At 44.2% G+C, this 18,973-nt stretch overlaps 1 protein-coding gene across 1 annotated transcript; it reads right to left on the minus strand.

The window, feature by feature from the left end:
• Positions 1–808: 808 nt before the first annotated feature.
• Positions 809–17,821, minus strand: BNIP1 (BCL2 interacting protein 1). The gene is made up of 6 exons (XM_049648692.1): positions 16,465–17,821; positions 14,501–14,593; positions 10,701–10,792; positions 8,265–8,366; positions 7,388–7,506; positions 809–4,051 (listed from the first exon to the last, which is right to left on the minus strand). The coding sequence occupies exons 1-6, from the start codon at positions 16,546–16,548 to the stop codon at positions 3,855–3,857; spliced, it is 687 nt and encodes a 228-aa protein (XP_049504649.1). The 5' UTR covers positions 16,549–17,821; the 3' UTR covers positions 809–3,854.
• Between the last annotated feature and the right edge of the window lie 1,152 nt (positions 17,822–18,973).

Genomic DNA, 18,973 nt, shown 5'->3' on the forward strand with positions numbered 1-18,973 from the left:
CGACTCTTGATCTCAGGTTTGTGAGTTTGAGCCCCATGCTGGGTACACAGATTTCTTAAAAATAAAAAGAAATTAAAAAAAAAAAAAGAATTTCATAGTCTTTTGCTTTCGTTCCTTCAAGAAATCTTATCCTGTTGGTTCTATCTTCAAAATATATCCAGAATATGACTAGTTCTCACCGCCTCTCCTGCTCAGCCAGGTACAAGCCACCATCATCTGCCACCTGGACACCTGCGATCGTCCCCCCAGCTGGCCTCCTGGCGCTGCACTTGTCTCGTTCACTTTGTTATCAACACGTAAGTCATATTAAGTCACTCCCCTGCTCCACTGGCTCCTCATGTCCCTCAGAGTACAAGGACAGTCATTCTGATGACCTATAAGGCTTTTCATGATTTTGTCCCCCAGTAGCTCCGATTTCCTGTTACTTTTCTAGGACTCCTCACACCCTGCTCTAGCCATACTAGCTTCCCTGCTATTCTCCAAAACATCAGTCATGTTCCAGTTCTGTACCCAGTTCTGATGTGTGTTTCTTCCCCACACCAACAAGCGATTCTCTGACACCAGCTGGGTATCCTAGAATTCAACTCAATTCTGACACTATCTGCTGGACACAGCATCAGATCCCACAGGTTAAGGGCTCAGTCCCACAAACTTCCCCCCAAATCCCCACTTCAGCTGCCCACCACAAGTCCAGACTGTCACCTGTGCTTCTGACCAACAGGCTGCAGATGGGAGGTTCCCATGAACACCTATCTCCTCCTCGGGTTTGCTTAATTCACTAGAGAGGTTCCCAGAAATGAAAGAAACATTTTGCTTACTAGATGACCAGTTTATTAAGAAAGGGTAGAACAGCCAGATGGAAGAGACGCATAGGGCAAGGCACGAGGAAAGGATGCAGAGCTTCCATGCCCTAAGTGTGCCACCCTCCCTCAATCTCCACGTGTTCACCAACCCAGATCTCTGAACACCGTCCTCCTGGGTTTTGTGGAGGCTTCATTCGACGGTCATGATTGATTAAATGATGGGCCACTGGTGACTGAACTTAATTTCCAACCCCTCTCCCCTCCTCTGAGGTCCACTGGCAACCAGCCCTGTCTTTAGTGCTTTCCAAAAGTCGCCTCATGCACGTAACAAAAGAAACCTTTATCGCTCTCACTGCAGGAAAGTCCAAGGGTTTTAGGAGCTCTGTGTCCCTGACTGGGGACACCAAATATATATTTCTTACTATCAAATATATATTTCTTACTATCAACCACAGTATCGCAGGTGCTCCCACTGTAGCCCTTTGCTCCAGCCCCAGCTGGTCCCTGTGCCGGAGCCCATCTCCCCCAGCAGTCCGCATGGCTAAGGGGTCTCCCTCCCCAACAAGCCTTTGCTCAGACCTCACCTCCTCAGTGAGGCCAGCTCTGACCACCCTACTTAATACTGCAAACCTATCCCCACACCTACATTCCTGTCTCCATTAGCGGGCTTCCCTCTTTCCTAGACCACTTATTGTCTAACAGAATGAATGGCTTATTTGTTTATCATCTGCCTGCCCTCTCTCACATATTGTAAGTTCCACAACAACAGGGAATCTTTGTTTTATTCACTGCCTATACCTAGCACAGTGCCTGGTACAAAGTACGTGCTCAGTAAATACTTGAATGGACGACCTCTTGACAGCTGCTCTATACTTTTAATTCTTTGACTGTCACCTAACCAAACTGTAGAACACAAGCTGGCCTTACTTTTCACAGTGAAAATGAAAATCATCTATGAAACATCTTCTAAAAACTATAAACTTTGTACATTTGTATGTTTGTTTGTTTTTAAAGTCTGGTACGTGGAAAAAAAAATCCGCAAGAGCGTTCCCTATGGACTGATGAAGCCATACACACAGCAAGACCACAGAGCAAATGTGAACACTGCCCCCTCATGGTTGAACATGGAGATGGTTGCTCTCCGTCCAGCCAGCCCGCTAGGGGATGACTTTGAATCCCGGTGGCTGAATGGGGTTCCAAGATACAATGCTATTGATGACATTTCAAATTCAACCTAGCAAGTTACAGAAGAATAAAGTCAAAGGGAGATTTTTTAAGGAGTACAGCGCCCACACATTCCCATATTGGAAGGAGGATGTTGACAATTAGTGGGAAGTGGTAAAGAAAAATGTTAAGACAAGAAAATCCTAAATTGATAACAGCCATCTGCTGCACTTACAGCTGGAATCTGAGTGGGAATTTCCCATCTGTGCTTTATTCTCAGCTTTAATTTGACTATAAATAAGACACATGCACGCACAATTTGCAGTGAGTGTCTTCTGAGGCCAGAAATCGTTTAAGTATGATATATGTATATATAGAAGTGTGTACACACACGCACACACACACACGCACGCACTTTAACTTAGAACCTACTCATTAAACTAGTCAGTCTGAGGTGTGCAGCCAATCTCTTAAGTACTTGGTCCCATGAAGATTTGGCAGTTCGTAACTGAAGCCAAAGCCTTAACTGTTGACATCCTCTGCTCAAACAGATCTAAACAGAACTTGTGATGCCCAGGCCAGCTTTCACCGAAGCCCCTGTTTGCTGCAGCAAACCTCAGGGTCCAGAGCCCTGGAGGTGGCCCCACTTGGGAAGCCCACTGCTCAGTCAGACAGAAGCTGCACTTGTTACTTCACATTCTTGTTGGAGTCTCATGTTGACTAAACAAATGTCTATGTGGACTATCACCCCCATGTTACAGGTGGGGAAACTGAGGCTTAGTGACATAAGATATCTTGCCCAGAGTCACATGGTCCTTTAGTTAAACAGCCAAGACTCAAAACCAAGGTTCAAAGTCCATGTTCTTCTCACTTTCCCCTGTCTCCATGTTACACATCCCAGGGCCTCTGGGGCTATAAATAGTGGGGAGGCTGGGATTTCATGTGTGAGGCCAGCCAGGCCTATAGCACAAGGACACGAACATCTCCCAGCCTGAGCCCTAGGATCCCCCAGGCCTCGACAGAACTCAGGCCCAGACAGGACTCCGCTTATCACTAGCCTCCCTCTCATCGTTATATTTAGCTCTGCACCTCAAAGAGAAAGACATGCGCCAGCCCCCAAGACGCTGCACACCGAGAGGCCAGGCCCACCACTGTACACAGAAAGAAAAGACTGTTTGCCTCAGCCTTTTCAGATGGGTCAGCCACCTCCGGTGGGGGCTTTCTGTAACTTACTTTTTTAGAGCCTATGAGATCTTGTTCTCCTTGCTCCCTGAGGGAGGAACCACAGCTGCTTTACCAATCTATTTGTAACAGTCGGCAGGATCTGTAATACATTGCACATGACTGCTGCCTAATAATCCTTTGTTGGGAGAACAAATAAATGATCTAAGTTCATGTCCTAGAAATCTGGACACCAAAAGCAGGACACAAATTCCCAGAAGGATACCTTATAATCCAAATGCATTTCATTCTATTAAATATAGTCAAGTTTATTCAAGAAATGGACGTGAGTTTTCCTTATCCTCCTCCCCCCCCCCCTTTTCTCTTCCTTCTACCAGATCTGGCACTAAGGCCACAGCAGGAGAAGGAGAGACAGGAGGATCAAAGCCTGAAGGCTGGCCTCTGAATGCCCCATGCGACAGCCATAAGCACTGTTGCGACGGCTCGTGGAGTCCCTGTGTCCCTGTAGGTGTCTCAATGACACCTTGCTCTGCTCGCCCTTTGCCAGCCAGCCACCTGCAGGAACCTGGGGAACTCTGTGTCTCCATCCAACCTGCAGAACAACTGGAGCAGACTGTGGAGGCATGGACTGGTTTACCAGAGCTTGGTAGCATGGCCAGATCTTGACACCGGACTTTAAAGGGCAAAAGCTGGTAATTCCCTATCTTACAAAAATGGAAAGAGCCGCTTTTTTATAATATAGAGGACCGTAGCGAGGAAAAGGGCGAGGGCAAGGAAAATGAGAAGTTTGTCCGTCAGCTCTCGGCGATTATATTTTGTGATAAGCTTCCGTCCCAACTGGATGGTCCCAGACATGGACTTAAACTCTTCATTTGCATCCAGGATAGTCCGGGAAGAATTGGCTGAAACAAAAGAGGGAGGAAGCCTGACTCAGAGACTGTAGAGCACCAAAACCAAAGACTTTGCTCTGCTGGCTGGGTTACCACTAAATAACACTGCACTCTATAGCAAGTTCCCTTGAGCCAGAAGCAAAGATGTGAGCAGAGACAATCCAGAGGAGCAAAGAATAAGGATACTACAAGGAAAGCACTTCTCTAGGTCTCATCCAGCTTAGAGCGATGTGACTTTATATACAATGTCACGGGGCCATAACTAGGTGTTCTCCAACATGAACATCACCAGGGAAAAAAGCAGAAGCGAGTTCCTTTCCTGACCACCAACTTCAGTTTTCTGAAGCAGGGAGGTGTTGAGAACCACCAGTCCCAAAACGAACTTGGGTGACTGTGGCCAGGCAATGTACGGTACGGGGGCAGAAGCTGGGAGTCACCAAGACTGTCCAAAGTGCACCCCGCCCGCACCCCTGACAGTCAGATCTGCTCTTTGTGGGATCAGAAGAAGTTGGGCTGGGCCTTGCCACAAGCCCTCACACACACATACCAGTCCTTCAGTCCTGAGACACTGCTGTAGCTTTAAAGATGACGCACCTGTGCTCTGGCCACTGTATGAAATCTAAGGGGAGGTACATGTCCCTGAAGGCTCACTGTATCCAGGAGTCAAATTTACTTCTGAGTATGGGTATCTGGGCCTGACACTTGAGTATACCCGGCAAGGTTCTCCCACAAAGCCTAGCAAGGCATCATCAAAACATCCACAGAATAAAATATGCTGTTAAAGTGAGGGGTAAAAGAGCATATGTGAAAATTTCCACTTATGGAAGAGAGAGGAGTAGAAACAGTATTTAATCTGCTTGTGCTAGACACGCTTGGAAGACCTCAGGAGGATATAAAAGAAAGTGGTAACAGTGGTTGCCCTTGGGGAGCAGACCTGGTGTCTACGAGGCAGCCCAACACGGCAGCCCCTGGACATATGCAGCACATGAGCATGTGAAATGTGGCTAAACCAAATTGAGACGTCCCTAAGTGTCAAACACACACGATTTCAAAGACTTAGCATGAGAAAAAAAAAAAAAAAGAAGGTAAAGTATCAATAATTTTTCATATTAATTGCACACCGAAATGGTAATATTTTATATGTAATGGGTTAAATACATTCAAAGGTTTCTTTTTACCTTTTTAATGTGCCTACTGGAAAATTTAAAGTTACATATGTGGCTCACATTGTGTTTCTGTTGGACAGTGCTGGCCTAGAGGTTCCTCCTTAATCATGTAATATATGTTACCTTCTCACAAAATTAAAAGTTAATAAGTAAGTAAAAGAAATTACCAGAGGAAACAGAGAAGCATTTATATACAGGCAGATGAGGGGTGAAAATAAACACTCAGATATCAAAAATCCCTCTTGGTCCTCTTTCTCTATGCCTGCTGCCATTCCAAAAACCTAAGTAAGAACTTGTTCAGAAAAAAAGCTAGTAGGCCTTTCTTTTTAAAAATCATAGAGGATTTTAAAGCATCACCAAAATAGACAGAATAGTATCATGACATGCCCTGTGCCCATCACCCATACCCCAAACTGCTAACTCCCTGGCACTCTTGTCCCCACACTACTACCCCACTCAATTTCAGCAAATTCCATTATATCCCTAATATGCGTTAAACAAAACAAAACAAAACAAAACAAAACAAAACAAAACATAACTGTAGTCCTAACAGGCTTTTAAATCAAGCTGACTTTCTGAGCTACAAGGAAAGGATTAACAATTGCATTCTTTTGGGGCATCTGGGTGGCTTGGCCGGTTAAGCATCTGACTTTGGTTCAGGTAATGATCTTGCAGTCCATGAGTTCATGTCCCACACTGGGCTCTGTGCTGACAGCTCAGAGCCCATAGCCTGCCTCAGATTCTGTGTCTCCCTCTCTCTCTGACCCTCCCCAACTCGCTCTCAAGCACGCACTTTCTCTCTCAAAAATAAATACATTAAAAAAAAAAAATTAAAACATTGGATCTTTTTTCTTCAACAGCTTCTCTCCTGGTAGGAGAGAATGGGCCCCAAGAACAGCCCTGAAAACCCCAGAGGCCATCGGCATCTCTGTACCCTTCTCACCATTTAACTACATTATCTGTTTCCGGTATGTGCATGTGCAGTCCGTCACCTGCATCAAAGCAGAAAAGCCCTCAACTAACAAGGCCAGGCGGCCCCCCCTTTGGCATGTTCTCCAAGGCCTCTACCAAGGCTTGAGCCCCACCTCCAGCACACATGTAGAGGAGGTGACCGGCTGATTCTGAGCCTAAATGCCCAGATACGTTTCAAACAGAGGGACTGACCTTGGGCACAAGCTGCTTGCTTTCCTTGTGCTTTTCTGCCTGTTGTGTGCACTGAATAGTGCACTGAAAAAAAAATGTGGCTCAAAATGACAGATACTGTTTAGGGGTGATAATGGTATCGTGCTCTGGTTTTGTTTGTTTTTTGTTTCACGAGTCTCTTATCTTTCAGAGAGACACACTGAGATATTTATAGATGATGTCTGTGATTTGCTTCAAAATAATCCAGATGAGGGCACGGAAGGGCGGAGCTGAAACAAGACTGGCCATGAGCAGACAGCTGCTGAAGCTGGGGGAACGGGTCCGTTGGACCTCTGCACCATGCTCTCTACTGTCTCTGTGAAATCTGCCAAAAGTGTTTCAAAGTGTAATCTCTCTTCTTCTGTTTTCCTATATGGAGGACCCTGAAGAGGGCCAATTCTCTTCTGCATTACAAGAGAGGCACTATGGGAAAGCTGCTGGGAGAGAACCAGATGCTCCAGCAGCTTCTTCTATGGCCTTTGACTGTATCTTTTAAAAGCACTTCACAGTGAAAATAACACTGGGGGTTATAATTGTAAGCCGAGGACCTAGCAGCCTCGTCGGCAGCCAATACACTAAACATCTCCCTAGGCAGTGATTCCCAAGCCTGCCTGGCCACACGGGTCCACAGAATGCCAGATAAAAAAATACAAGACTCCCAGGCCCCTTCCCTGGCCCTGCTGGGAGCCACTCTCCAGAAGAGGGCCTGGAGATCTCTGCCTTTCACATGAGGCCCTGGAAGTGCTTCTGCTGGGGAAACATTTTGACAGTGGTGTGCAGATCTTCTAGTACAACCATGAAACTCAAAAAGAGAAGTAAGAGCAACACATCCCACTCTGGGCAAGACCACGCTGTCGAAGAAGTGAGAAGCCACCCACGTCAGCCAGCTTCGGGACTAGGGTGGGGGGCAGAGGTGGAAGAGCCTGGTGGCAGGTGCCAAGGCAAAGGCTCTGGAGCTGGTGTCTCTGGGAGAAGCTTCTAACTCCAGGTCTGGCTTTACCTAGCGTCTGCATGGCTTCCTCGCTCTGCTGCACCTGCTGGGACATCATCCTGCTGATCCCCATGAGGCTCTCCGTAATGGAACTGGACGTCTGGGCCAGGCTCTCTTTGGTGGTTTTCCTAAAAATCCAGAGTGGGAGGAGGAATGTCAACAAAAGCCTGACTGCGAGAAAACCCCATTTTCAAATGAGATCCCATTTTTTTATTTATCAAGATACCATATATACTTAAATATCAATGATCGCAGTCAATGCCACCAAGGATGTGCTGAAGACTGCTACCCTTCTGCGAGAGCAATTCGGCAACAGGTATCAGGACCCTTAGAAATGTTCGTGCCTTTTGCCCAATAATCTCATCCCTGGGAATCTCTCCAAAGGAAGTATCCAAAATGTGGACAAAGCCTTATGTCCTGAGACGTGCCCTTGTGTATTATTTATAATACTGACAAACTAGAAATGTAAACACATGCAAACAGGGGATTAGTTAATACAAGAGAATACTACGGACTCTTAAAACTTCGTTTAAAGAGTTTTCTAAAACAACAAGCAAGTCTTTGTGTTATATGATGTGAAGAAGAGCAAGATACTAAATTTTATATACAGTACGATTTTTGACTTTGTAAAAAAAAATAATGGGAGGAGACAATACATCACAACATTTGTAACACGATTACAGCTTATTCTCATTTTATAATTCATATTTTTCTTTATCAATTTACTACAAGTAAGCATATATTTCTTTCATACTTTAAAAAATACTACTTATATAATAAAATTAAGTACCAGTTTTACATTGAAAACAAGAAGGGGCTGCCTACAGTGGGTTTTGCACCTTGTCAATTCCATTATCAGGGCCCAGAAAGACAAAAAGAAAGATACCTTTGCCTTAAGAGGTCTCCTCCCTGGAGAAGTTCTGCTTTCTCTAGATTGTCGATAGCAATTTTGCAGGTGAGATTAGCCTTCCTCCATGAGGTCTGATTGCTGGAATCAGAAGGGTCTCGCATGAGTTTCTGTCAGTCAGATCAAGTCACGGCAAGTGAGTGATGGGGAAGGCCCGGCCCACAGAGCCCATCTCCACCTCCCTCTTGGCCTGACACTTCTCCCTCTTGGCTGCCCTAGCAGCTGCCCCAGCTAAGGCTCCAACACCTCTGGTTTGGACCCTGGAGGCTGCCTGCAAGATGTCCCCCTACTGCCCTACTGCCCATAGCTGTCCCTTTCCTTCCAGGGCAGCCAGAGGGAGCAGTTTGGCCATGGCACTTCTGTGTTTACAGCCAGCAAGGGTTTCAGAGTTCAAATCCACCTTGGACATACAAGGCCCTGTTCTGTCAAGTCACATCTGTAACACTTCAAGGCTCCGTCTTGTGTGCTGGTTAGTTCCATTCCTTGAGAACCATGTCTCACTCATCTTTGGATCACCAGTAATTAGAACAACAGTTTCTGGCCCATTAGCCAATTAATATGTGTTATAAGAAGTAGAAAAATCATAGAAAGACCGTTTTCCCCAGTATTTCTTTTCCAAGCTTTGTTTAAACTCCAGTTACCATACAGTGTAATATTAGTTTCAGGTGAACAATATAGTGATTCAGCACTTAGGGTTTGCTCGGTATTTCTTTAAGACGTGCTGTCTTTTACACACCCAGACCGATCATGAACAATACAAACACAATGTATTAGCAGAGCCCAGTTTGACATGATTTATTTACATTCTTTACCTGATCTCCCTTGTGAGAGACAACTCAAATTTGGTGAACAGCTCCCTGGGGTTAGCAGTGTAACCTTTGTTGATGGACTATAAAAATGTTAATTGGGCCCCCCCAGAGAATCAAACTCAAGCACTGGAACTCTTAGGCAGCTGGATCACATCAGTTTTGCTAACCCCTGAGATATTTACAAAGTCAAGCACGGGGCACATGAACTGAGAGGGTGTTTTTCTAATAGCACTTCTGTGCTTAAAACATTAAAACAAGTTCTCTGTCACCTGAACAGCACCTGCTATGCCATTTCACACCTGGTATTTAAAAAGAATCAATTACATTTTCAAACTGTGGGCAAGGGAGCTCTCCTCGACCCTGTGACACAGAGATGAGTGAGCCATAGTGGCCGCCCTCAAGCGGCTCACATTTCTTGGGGAGAAAGACAAGCAAACAAAGGATTTGTTGACCGGTGTGATAAGCACAATAACGCGGGCAAGCACAACTGCTGTCTCAACACGGCTTGCCAAAGTATTCATTTACTGCCTGCTCTCCCTACCTGTACCTCCACATCATGGATGGCCATTCTCAGACCCGTGCTGAGCCTGTTTCACCTCGTGTAATTTACTATACTTTATACAAGGGTCCTCTTTACTCACTGTTTACAACCTGGGTATCCTTGGTGGCCAAGGGAAGCAAATGCCATCATGACACAGTGATACTACTGAGCCAAGCACTTTAACACCGGTCACCATGCACACATCCCTCCCTGCTTACACCAGTCTCTACCATGCCCACATCTTTGTCAGACAGTCTTCTCCTGATTGCTGGGTATTATAAACATAGCTGCTCTCAGCAAGGATAATGCTGGATAATTATCCAAATCAGAAGCAAAACCACAGACAAATACAGATCTGGCAGAGTTAGAGCAATTAATAAGGAGGAAGAGAACACCTAGGAGGGCGATGACCAGCAGAGGCTTCAAGAGAATGACCTGGCTACCAGAGGACTGGGACAGATGATGGAGCCCTCCGATATTTTTGCAACAATAATCCTCTGTATGATATGGTACCAAGGTCAAATGTGAAGGGACAGGTACGGTTTCATGCCATCAGACAATTTTGTTGGACAGTCCCCCAACTCAATACCAAGAAAGAGCACATACCTCAGTAATATAATTAAAGGTTAGCACATGAGTTATAACGATCATCTCCAAGTTATTTAACATAACATCACCTTAGTTACATCTTTTTGGTTTCATTTTTAAGATAAGGTCCCATTTAAAACTTTCTAAATTTTGTTTCATCTTAAGTAGGTTCATTTTCGGTGGGCTTTTTCTGGTATCAATTATCCTTAAAGAAAAAGGACCTTGTATTACATGAGCAACCATTTTTTGGGTTTGTGTTAAAAACATAAAATATAGTATATGGTTAAACACGCTTTTGTAAACTATACACAATTCGACCTACCAATAGCCCCTACCTGCCCCTGCTTTGAGAATTACTCATCTAGAGAGGACAGTCTGTGTATAAATGACACATTTAAATCACGAAGCCAGGTTTATTAGGCAAAGCTCTGCACAAGCCTCCCACAGAGCAAGTGACCCAGCACAGGCCCCACCTACCTGAGCATCTGCTTCTTGTGATTCTCCACTTCCTGGAGCAGAACTTGCTTCTCTGACTCTTTGTCTTGCTCTTTAGCTGACTGCTCAAGCTCCTTTGGGGAAAATAGCTCTATGTTAAAATGATTTTAAAAGCCAATATAAAAACCAAAGAGCACTTCTCTTTCTAGGGAGGTTATATGATAGCACTTAAAAACGCTCCTAAAAGAGAACACTCAGGAATGCCAGGTGACATATAACAAACATCCTTCTAAATATAGAGCTGAGTTTGCAAGAAAGTAAGGACAATCCCCAGTGCCCCAAGGTGAGAAGGAAACTAAGAGCCAGAGATGTCAGACTGTGAGTGAGGCACAACTGCCCTGGGATAGGACATTTACTCCTGTCGTCCGGGCCATGACTGGAATCAAAAGGGGGGAAAAATTACTAAATAGGAGCCCCTTGGTCCCACTTTGAGATACATGCAAACATCAAACTGCTATATGTGTCTAAATGTTCATTCTCCATCTCTGTACCTATTTCATAATATACTGGTAGCAAACAGTTTGAAGGTTTCAAAGCCCATATATGGACAGCCAAACAAAGCGTTGAGCTATCTGAGGCAGGGAGCCACAAATCCAGGACCTACAAAGGGATATCCCTCCAGTGAAAAGGTGAACTAGGAAAACATCTGTCAACCAGCACGAGAGACAGCATGGAAGCTTGTCCCTTTTTCTGCCCTGGGCTCTGGCTAGGATACAAAATATCTCCTGAGAATTTAAAAGCATGGAGCCACACTCAAGCTGATCTGGAGTAACAATTCCTCCTCTCTGAATGGTTTGGGAATCTTCACCGAGGAGAAATGAACATACAAAGTGCTTCCAGACTTACGACCCCAGGAGACATAGCAAAAGCAAATCCAAAGACCTCTGAAAAGACCTGCCTTCAGTCCAGGTTGTACAAAAGTCCCACAGATAAGGTCGGCTGAAGAGGACTGCTCACAACCCAGAATCACCAAACACCAGGAGACAAACGGTCCACCTCAGTGAGGGGCAGTGGACACAACAACTGGCAGTCTGAGACCCCCCAAGAACTTCACATGATGGAAGTAGCAGACAGACTCTAACGAAAGATGTCATTATACCTCAAGAATCAAGCCATGTTCTTTGTTTACAGATTAAAACAAGTTCCAGTTCCAATCAAGCTACTGATGCTAAAAACATCAACATTTTAGTGCATTTATATACGCATTTATTTATATACTCATTTATGTGTTAATTTGCACATGCTGGTCAGGAACACGTGTCTGTATCCACCATTTCACTAGCTCAGAGATAACTTCCAGTTAATGGTCCCAGATATTGCTGAGTCAGAGAAAAAAAAGAATGTAAAGGAATGCAAGTTTTGCGAATGTAGCCAGTAAATTACTCGCTTAATTATTTACTTAAAAATCTAGATTCCCAGGCACCTGGGTGGCTCAGTTGGTTAAGTGTCCAACTTCACCTCAGGTCATGATCTCACAGTTCATGAGTTCAAGCCCCATGTCGGGCTCTGTGCTGACAACTCAGAGCGTGGAGCCTGCTTCTGATTCTGTCTCTCTCTCTCTCTCTGCCTCTCCCCTGCTCACACTCTGTCTCTCTTTCTCAAAAATAAACAAACATTATTTTTTTTAAATAAATAAACATTAAAAAAAAAAAAATCTAGATTCCCTACCAGAATGTGAACTCCAGGAAAGCAGGATTTTATCTAGTGTTCATTACATATATTCCTTGTGCCTGGCACATTATTAGGCACCAAATCACTGAATGGAAGAATGGATGCATGGGAAGAAGGGAGGGAGGAAGGAAAGAAGGAAGAAATGTATAGTTTCCTCATAAAAGGGAGTTCTGTCATAGAGACCCAAATAGTTGTGGAAGAAAAGAAAGGGGTAAAATAGTTCTCAAATTCCAGTCTGAGAACCACATACACAAAGACACTCACACAGGTATTTACACATAGTCAGTCGATGCCCAGCTGAGGCATATGTTGAGGATATGAGGCCAGTTCCCCAGTACTACACAATCTTGTTGCAAATACACAAAGTAGTCATTCATAAAGAGCTAAAAACATCAAATAGGAATCTTGTATGTATTTCCTGGTATAAATGTTCAGGAAATGCAGATAAAACTGGGATGGGGTTATTCATTCACTGACCATGTGCTTATTAAGTCCTTACTAGGTGCCAGGATATTCTGGTGCTCGAGGAGGTGATTATGGGAGAGAGGGACATAATAAATATGTAAATGTATCAGTGAAGTAATTTCAATTAGTGAAGGAAATAAGCACTGAGCACTCAGATACTTAAACAGAAGGAACATGAAAATACTTACGGTGGTGGGTGTGGCTGCAGAGTTGAAATCATGAGAGTCGAAGAAAGGTCTTTCAGGGAATGCATTAGCTTTAAAAAGCAAAACAAACGAAAAACCAAAAAGCAGAGAAGTAGTCCAAATAAAATGCCCTTTGATACAGAACTGGCTAGAAAACTAGGACTATAAAAAAAAGAACGAGGGGCGCCTGGGTGGCTCAGTCGGTTAAGCGGCCGACTTCGGCTCAGGTCACGATCTCGCGGTCCGTGAGTTCGAGCCCTGCGTCGGGCTCTGTGCTGACAGCTCAGAGCCTGGAGCCTGTTTCAGATTCTGTGTCTCCCTCTCTCTGACCCTCCCCTGTTCATGTTCTGTCTCTCTCTGTCTCAAAAATAAAAACGTTTAAAAAAAAAATTAAAAAAAAAAAAAAAAAAAGAACGAGGGAGCACTCTAATACTGATGTGGAAAGATTTCCAAAAGATATTAAGTTTTAAAAAGCGGTGTTTTAGTATGCTACCTTTTATAGGAGAGACTGGAAATAAGAAAATATATTTGGCTTTTTTTAGTATTTGAGTAGATACACCATGAAAAGATACCTAAGTAACAAATGTGGTTACCTGTGTGGAGGAGAAGAACAGAGAATAATAACACTCATACATGGGACTTTTCACTGAGTGTCCATATTCACCCATGGGCATACATACATTGAATGTATACACATACATGAGAAAGTAACAGCCTTTCAAAAATAAAAATTCAATTATAAATCAGTGCTACAGACGGAGGCAAAAAAACATCAGCTAGGTTCAGTGACCTTGCTAAAATTCTAAAGTGAACTCTTATGGCAGAAAGTACTTATTTTCAAAACTGCCCTTGAAAATCCCTTAGGAGAGCAATACACAGGGCCCAGACATACTATTTCTCAGGTCCAAATGGCCAGTTTTGCTACCAGCTTTGAAACAGACTATCCTCTGTTAAGCAACAAGAGTTGTTGGCTGGCCTGTGGGGCCAGGTCACAGGAAAAGCGTAGATCTCTAAACTCCAGTACCACAGAGTGAGACCAAGGGCCCTAGGACCCACCCAGCGACGGGCAGGCCCATGTACTCATCTTATTCTCTCTAGGGCACAGCAGCACAAACAGGCTATGCAAACAGGTCCTTCTTGCTCCACTGGTTTTGAGATTGCACATATGCCATAGTTGGATTCAGGAGTGTTATATGTGCATATGATGTGATTGGAGACCTCAGAAACAGGGAGGAAGAGGCTGGGCAAAGAGCAGCAGGAAACAAACAAACAAACAAAACACCGCAAGAGACAGTAGCAACACATTCAAAAGTTCTTCACTTTTACCTTGAGAGCAAGTTAGTACAGTTACCCTCACTGTCTAAATGTCTACTGAAGAAACCGGACAGCGCTCAGGCAGCTCCCTGATGGAGCCCCCTCATTGTGACGCATTCTCCACATCTTACTTCTGCAGCTACTCACCTGTATTCTGTGCCGCAGTTGCTGAAACTTCTCTTTCACTTTAGTATTCAGTTCAGTAAGTGCACTTAATGGTCCTGAACAATCCCGAATATCCTAGGAGACATTGAAAAGGTGAGAGGGACTTTCTCAAGGCAATGAAGTGAAATGATACCATCTGTACAGTGAGAAGACTGGCTCAGATCACAACTAAGGCTGGCCTACTGCCTGTTAATTCATCCTGATCTTTGCTGTTTACCTCAGCAACACAAGCAAAAACATTATCATTTATATTTCTCTCCTATTTCTGTAATTCTGAGCAGGTAATACAAAAGTATAAAAAGAAACACAGCTGTCCTGACTTATTAGTTCCTGATTTCAACAAAACACCACAGGATCCGTATAAAAGGCTTAAAGCAGCTTGTATGTCCAACAAGAACGGACATCCAAAAGTGACACTGTAACTTTAGAACTTTCCAACTTGAAAATCAGGATCAACTCCTGGCATCATATGACAAGATTAACTTCACCCTGATTTTACAAACCATCTATTATATATAAATCACGGTGTTTACAGACATGTTCGAGGGGAAATCTAGAATTGGTTTCTGGGCATCCAAAAGCCCTGGGGTCAGGTTTTAGAGCAGGTCCTGGAGCCAGAGTATGCAGATGCAAATTCTGGCTGGAGCAATTTCTTAGCTGTGTAACAAAAAGTCACTGAGTTCTCCGTGCCTCAGTTTCCTCACCACATTACCTACCACATAAACCATGTATGTATGTAAAGCACTTTGCAGGGGAGCTGGAACACAGTAAGAGTGCAGTACATCTACGTATAATCAATCTTTCTCATTTGCAATCATGAGAAACCAAACACAGACAGTACAAGAGGGGCTTACCCAATTTAGATTATGTGAAAATGTTTTATTTGTATGAATCCTACGCTTATTTTTCCAGAGTCAGCCCAGAAGTACTGCAGTGTGTATGGAGAAGAAGTGAAGTTGAAGAAGTTTAAATGTTTGCATCAAGTTTCCTCACTTGTTCTCTGACTTATTAAACCCCACTTCTTGCACCATGATAAAGCACTAATTTGGTTTATCCTGCATCTGGTTTCCATGGGGAGTCCGACTTTCCTTCAGTTTTTGTCACAGTTACTTGCAAACTCTGAGTCTACATCTAATGTTTAAAAGCATCTGTTGGAAATGGAAATGACTTGCCTGAAACCAAGGTTTAAAACTCTTGGTTTCTTTTTGCTAAGTTCAAGGGATCATTTCTACATTCCTAACTCTTGCCTGTGCCAATTGGTTCATCGCTCTGCTGCCTTCTACCTTAAATAGCTTAAGGCAAAACACCTCAATTACCCCATCGGTTAAAGAAAGTTGTAGAGACTCCTTAAGCCCCTTCTCTAGGCTGACTTTCCTCGTCCGGGTCGCAGTTTTGCCCCAGGCCTTGGCATTTTACCTGATTTCCTCATTTACAGAGTCACAACTACGGCCTAGGTTACGTTCATTTCACCTGGTGCCTCCCGTGTCAGGCGGCCTTTGGTGTCACCGGGCACCAGACCCAGAGGAGCAGGTCAGGAGTGGGCGGAGCCAATGGCTCTCAGGACGCCACCAACTGGTGGGGAGGGCGGTGTCAGAAGGCGGGGCCACCCAAGGTGACAGGTATGTTGTGTGGCGGTCCGGGTCGAGAAGTGTGAGTGGGAGGGACAAGTGGGGGTCACAAAGGGTAAGCTTGGTCAGGATGGGGGAGCATGAGAGTGTCCAGAAGAGGGCAAGACAACCGCAACTGGATAGAGGATCAAGGCCAATGGTCGAGGAGATGGACCAAAGGGGGAGGGAGGGAGCAGCCGGCCCTGGGACGGGGCCAACGACCTCGGAGACTTGACCAAGCGGGGAAAGCTTGGGAGTGAGACCGCCGAGCTTACAGGAGGCCAGAGGAGCCTGGGTTTAGGGCTGCTGGGGCCCGACAGGGGTCCCGGGAATTAGTACCTGGATAAGCGCCTTCACCTCCAGGTCAAATTTGACAATCTCTTGGTTACAGATACGGACGTGGACATCCTGGGGAGCCGCCATGTTGAGGACGCCGACTACGGGCGGCGGCGGTGCCCAAATTTAACCGCGTTTCAGCATCGCCTTCCTTCCGCTCCAGGTCTTGCAGCAGCGCCCCCTAGAGACCGGCTTGAGGCGAGCGAGCGTGGCGGCGATGAGTCCTGGGGAGTATCCCTGAAAACGCGGAGGGAATCGGCTCTCCCCTTGGTGTGGTCCTAAGAAAAGGAAGAAGAGAAGGAGTATGAAGGGCGTTTTAACACTGACCTCTCCACATCTTCTATCTAAGAGCCATTCTAATTACTACATATTTTTTGCATAAAGGTGGGGACGGGGGGAGAAGACTGGAAGGAAAGTATCACTTGGGATTCTCTAGAGGGTGGAATTAACAATTTTTTATATCTTTAAACTTTCTTGTATTTTTCATATGTTCTACAGTGAATATAAATTGTGGAATAAATGCAAAAATGATAAATGTTATTAATACTTTTAATGTGTGGGATTCAAGGCAGTTCTCTTAGAGCACCTCCTGTTGGTCCAAGGGTTCTAAAATCACAACTGATCAAGCCACCTCCCAGCTTACACCTCTTCTGAGGCTCCTGGCAGTTCCCTTTTGTGTACAGTTGGATTTATTAAATCTACCTCGCTGGAGTAGTTTTGATGGAAATAATTAAGAGCAGACTCTCAGAAAATGGTGGCTCTTTTTATTATTAAATTGTCCAAGTTTCTTAGCTGGTCTTCAAGGCCATCAGCCACCGCATCTCATCCCACTCCTGGATTCCTCAGGCTCTTTTTAGATCTGTAGCTTTGGAATGTGCTGTTCCCTCTTCTCAGAATGCGTTTCCCCTTTTGCTCCCACCCTGCTTACTTTTGTTCACATCAGCAAGCATGAATTAGGAAGACCTGAATGCCTAGTTTAATCCTCTCAACCACACTTGAAATAGTTATACCCCAGTTTTACAGGTTGGCAGATGGACTAAGAGTAGGTCAACAGTGAAACAAAACTGAACATCCTGCCCCAAGGCTACCCAACTTGAGAGTGGCAGAGCCTTAACTGAGAGCCACATCTTCCCTCAAAAACCAACACATGGCTTGCCCATCTGTGTTACTCCAGTGCTCCACGCACCTTCCCTTAAGCGAAGCTTGGGAGTCAACCCTGCTTGAATCCTGCAGGACGACCCACTTCACATCTCTGTGCCTCAGAATCCTGAGGCTAACTGGTGATAATCACGGGGATGGCTGGAGCATTAAATGAGGTAATACATGAAAAGCACCAAGCACCGTGTAGTAAATGCAGCATATGTTTAAAAACTCACCGTGCATTAGCTGCTATTACATTGCTGACATTTTTGGAGTACTTCCTATGTGCCAGGCACTTTGTACAAAGTTCTTAATGTGTTTCATCTAACAATTCTCACAACAACCCTACGAGGTAGAATTGTCTGCATTTTACACATGAAGAAACAGGCACGGGATGATTTGCCCAGGGCAAACGGAAGTGCTAGATGAAAGGATATGTGCATTTTAAAATTTAGATACAAACCACCAGATTGCTCTTCATAGAGGTTACGTCAGTTTTCCACAGCAAGGTGGTACAAATGCCTGCGTTCCCATGGCCTCACCAACATGGTGTGTTAAACACTAGGATTTTTCCCAATTTGATTAAGTGAAACATGCCATCTTTTAATGTGCATTTCTCTTATTATGAATGAGATTGTGTGCTATTTGTAGTTACTTTACTCATTTCTCTATTGGGTGGTTGGTTTTTCATACTAGTTTCCAGGAGCTCTTAATATATTAGGAGGATTAGCCCTTAGAGATGAGTTTTTTCATAGTCTATAGCATTTTGACTTGGCTTACGATGTTTTTGACTTTAAAAAGGTTTCAATTTTTTATTTTTGTTTCACATAGAATTTGTCAATCTTCATTTATGACTCCTGAATTTGGGATCCAAGTTAGAACGTTCTCCCCACCCCCTCCCACAGATTTTAAAGGAATTGCCCACATTTCCTGTTATGTATACAGTTTGAAATATGGTGTGAGATACAGAGCCAAGTTTTCTTTCTCCAGAGAGTTTTCCAACGCTATTTTCTGAGGAATCCATCTTTTTTTCTCCCTGGTTCTGGATGGCACATTTACCATAATAAATTCTTATGTTTGAATCTGTTTCTAAACTTTTCCTTCTATTGGCCTATTCATTTATGCACCAAAAATTTTTAGTTTTATTTATAGTTTTATGTGTTTTAATGTTTGGATTAAACACCCGATCTTTTTTTCCCCCTAGCATCATCTTCCAGCTATTATTTTTTTCCCCATATGAACTTAGGTGTTTTTTTTTTTTTTAACCCCATTGGTATGTCTTATTGAGATAGCATTACATTTGTTAATTTTGAGGACTGACAGCTTCATGTTGTTGGCTGCTCCAGTTCAAAAACTTGGGTCTTTCTTTCCA

This window comes from Panthera uncia, assembly GCF_023721935.1.
Source record: "Panthera uncia isolate 11264 chromosome A1 unlocalized genomic scaffold, Puncia_PCG_1.0 HiC_scaffold_17, whole genome shotgun sequence".
In the NCBI taxonomy this organism is placed as follows: domain Eukaryota; kingdom Metazoa; phylum Chordata; class Mammalia; order Carnivora; family Felidae; genus Panthera; species Panthera uncia.

Excerpts from the sequence above, each read along its gene's own strand:
- BNIP1 (XM_049648692.1), bottom strand. The coding sequence starts at position 16,548 with ATGGCGGCTCCCCAGGATGTCCACGTCCGTATCTGTAACCAAGAGATT. Across the intron at positions 8,367-10,700 it reads CACAAGAAGCAGATGCTCAG|CAATCAGACCTCATGGAGGA; the intron begins GTAGGTGGGGCC and ends TTCTGATTCCAG. Across the intron at positions 4,052-7,387 it reads GGAAGCCATGCAGACGCTAG|CCAATTCTTCCCGGACTATC; the intron begins GTAAAGCCAGAC and ends CTTTTGTTTCAG.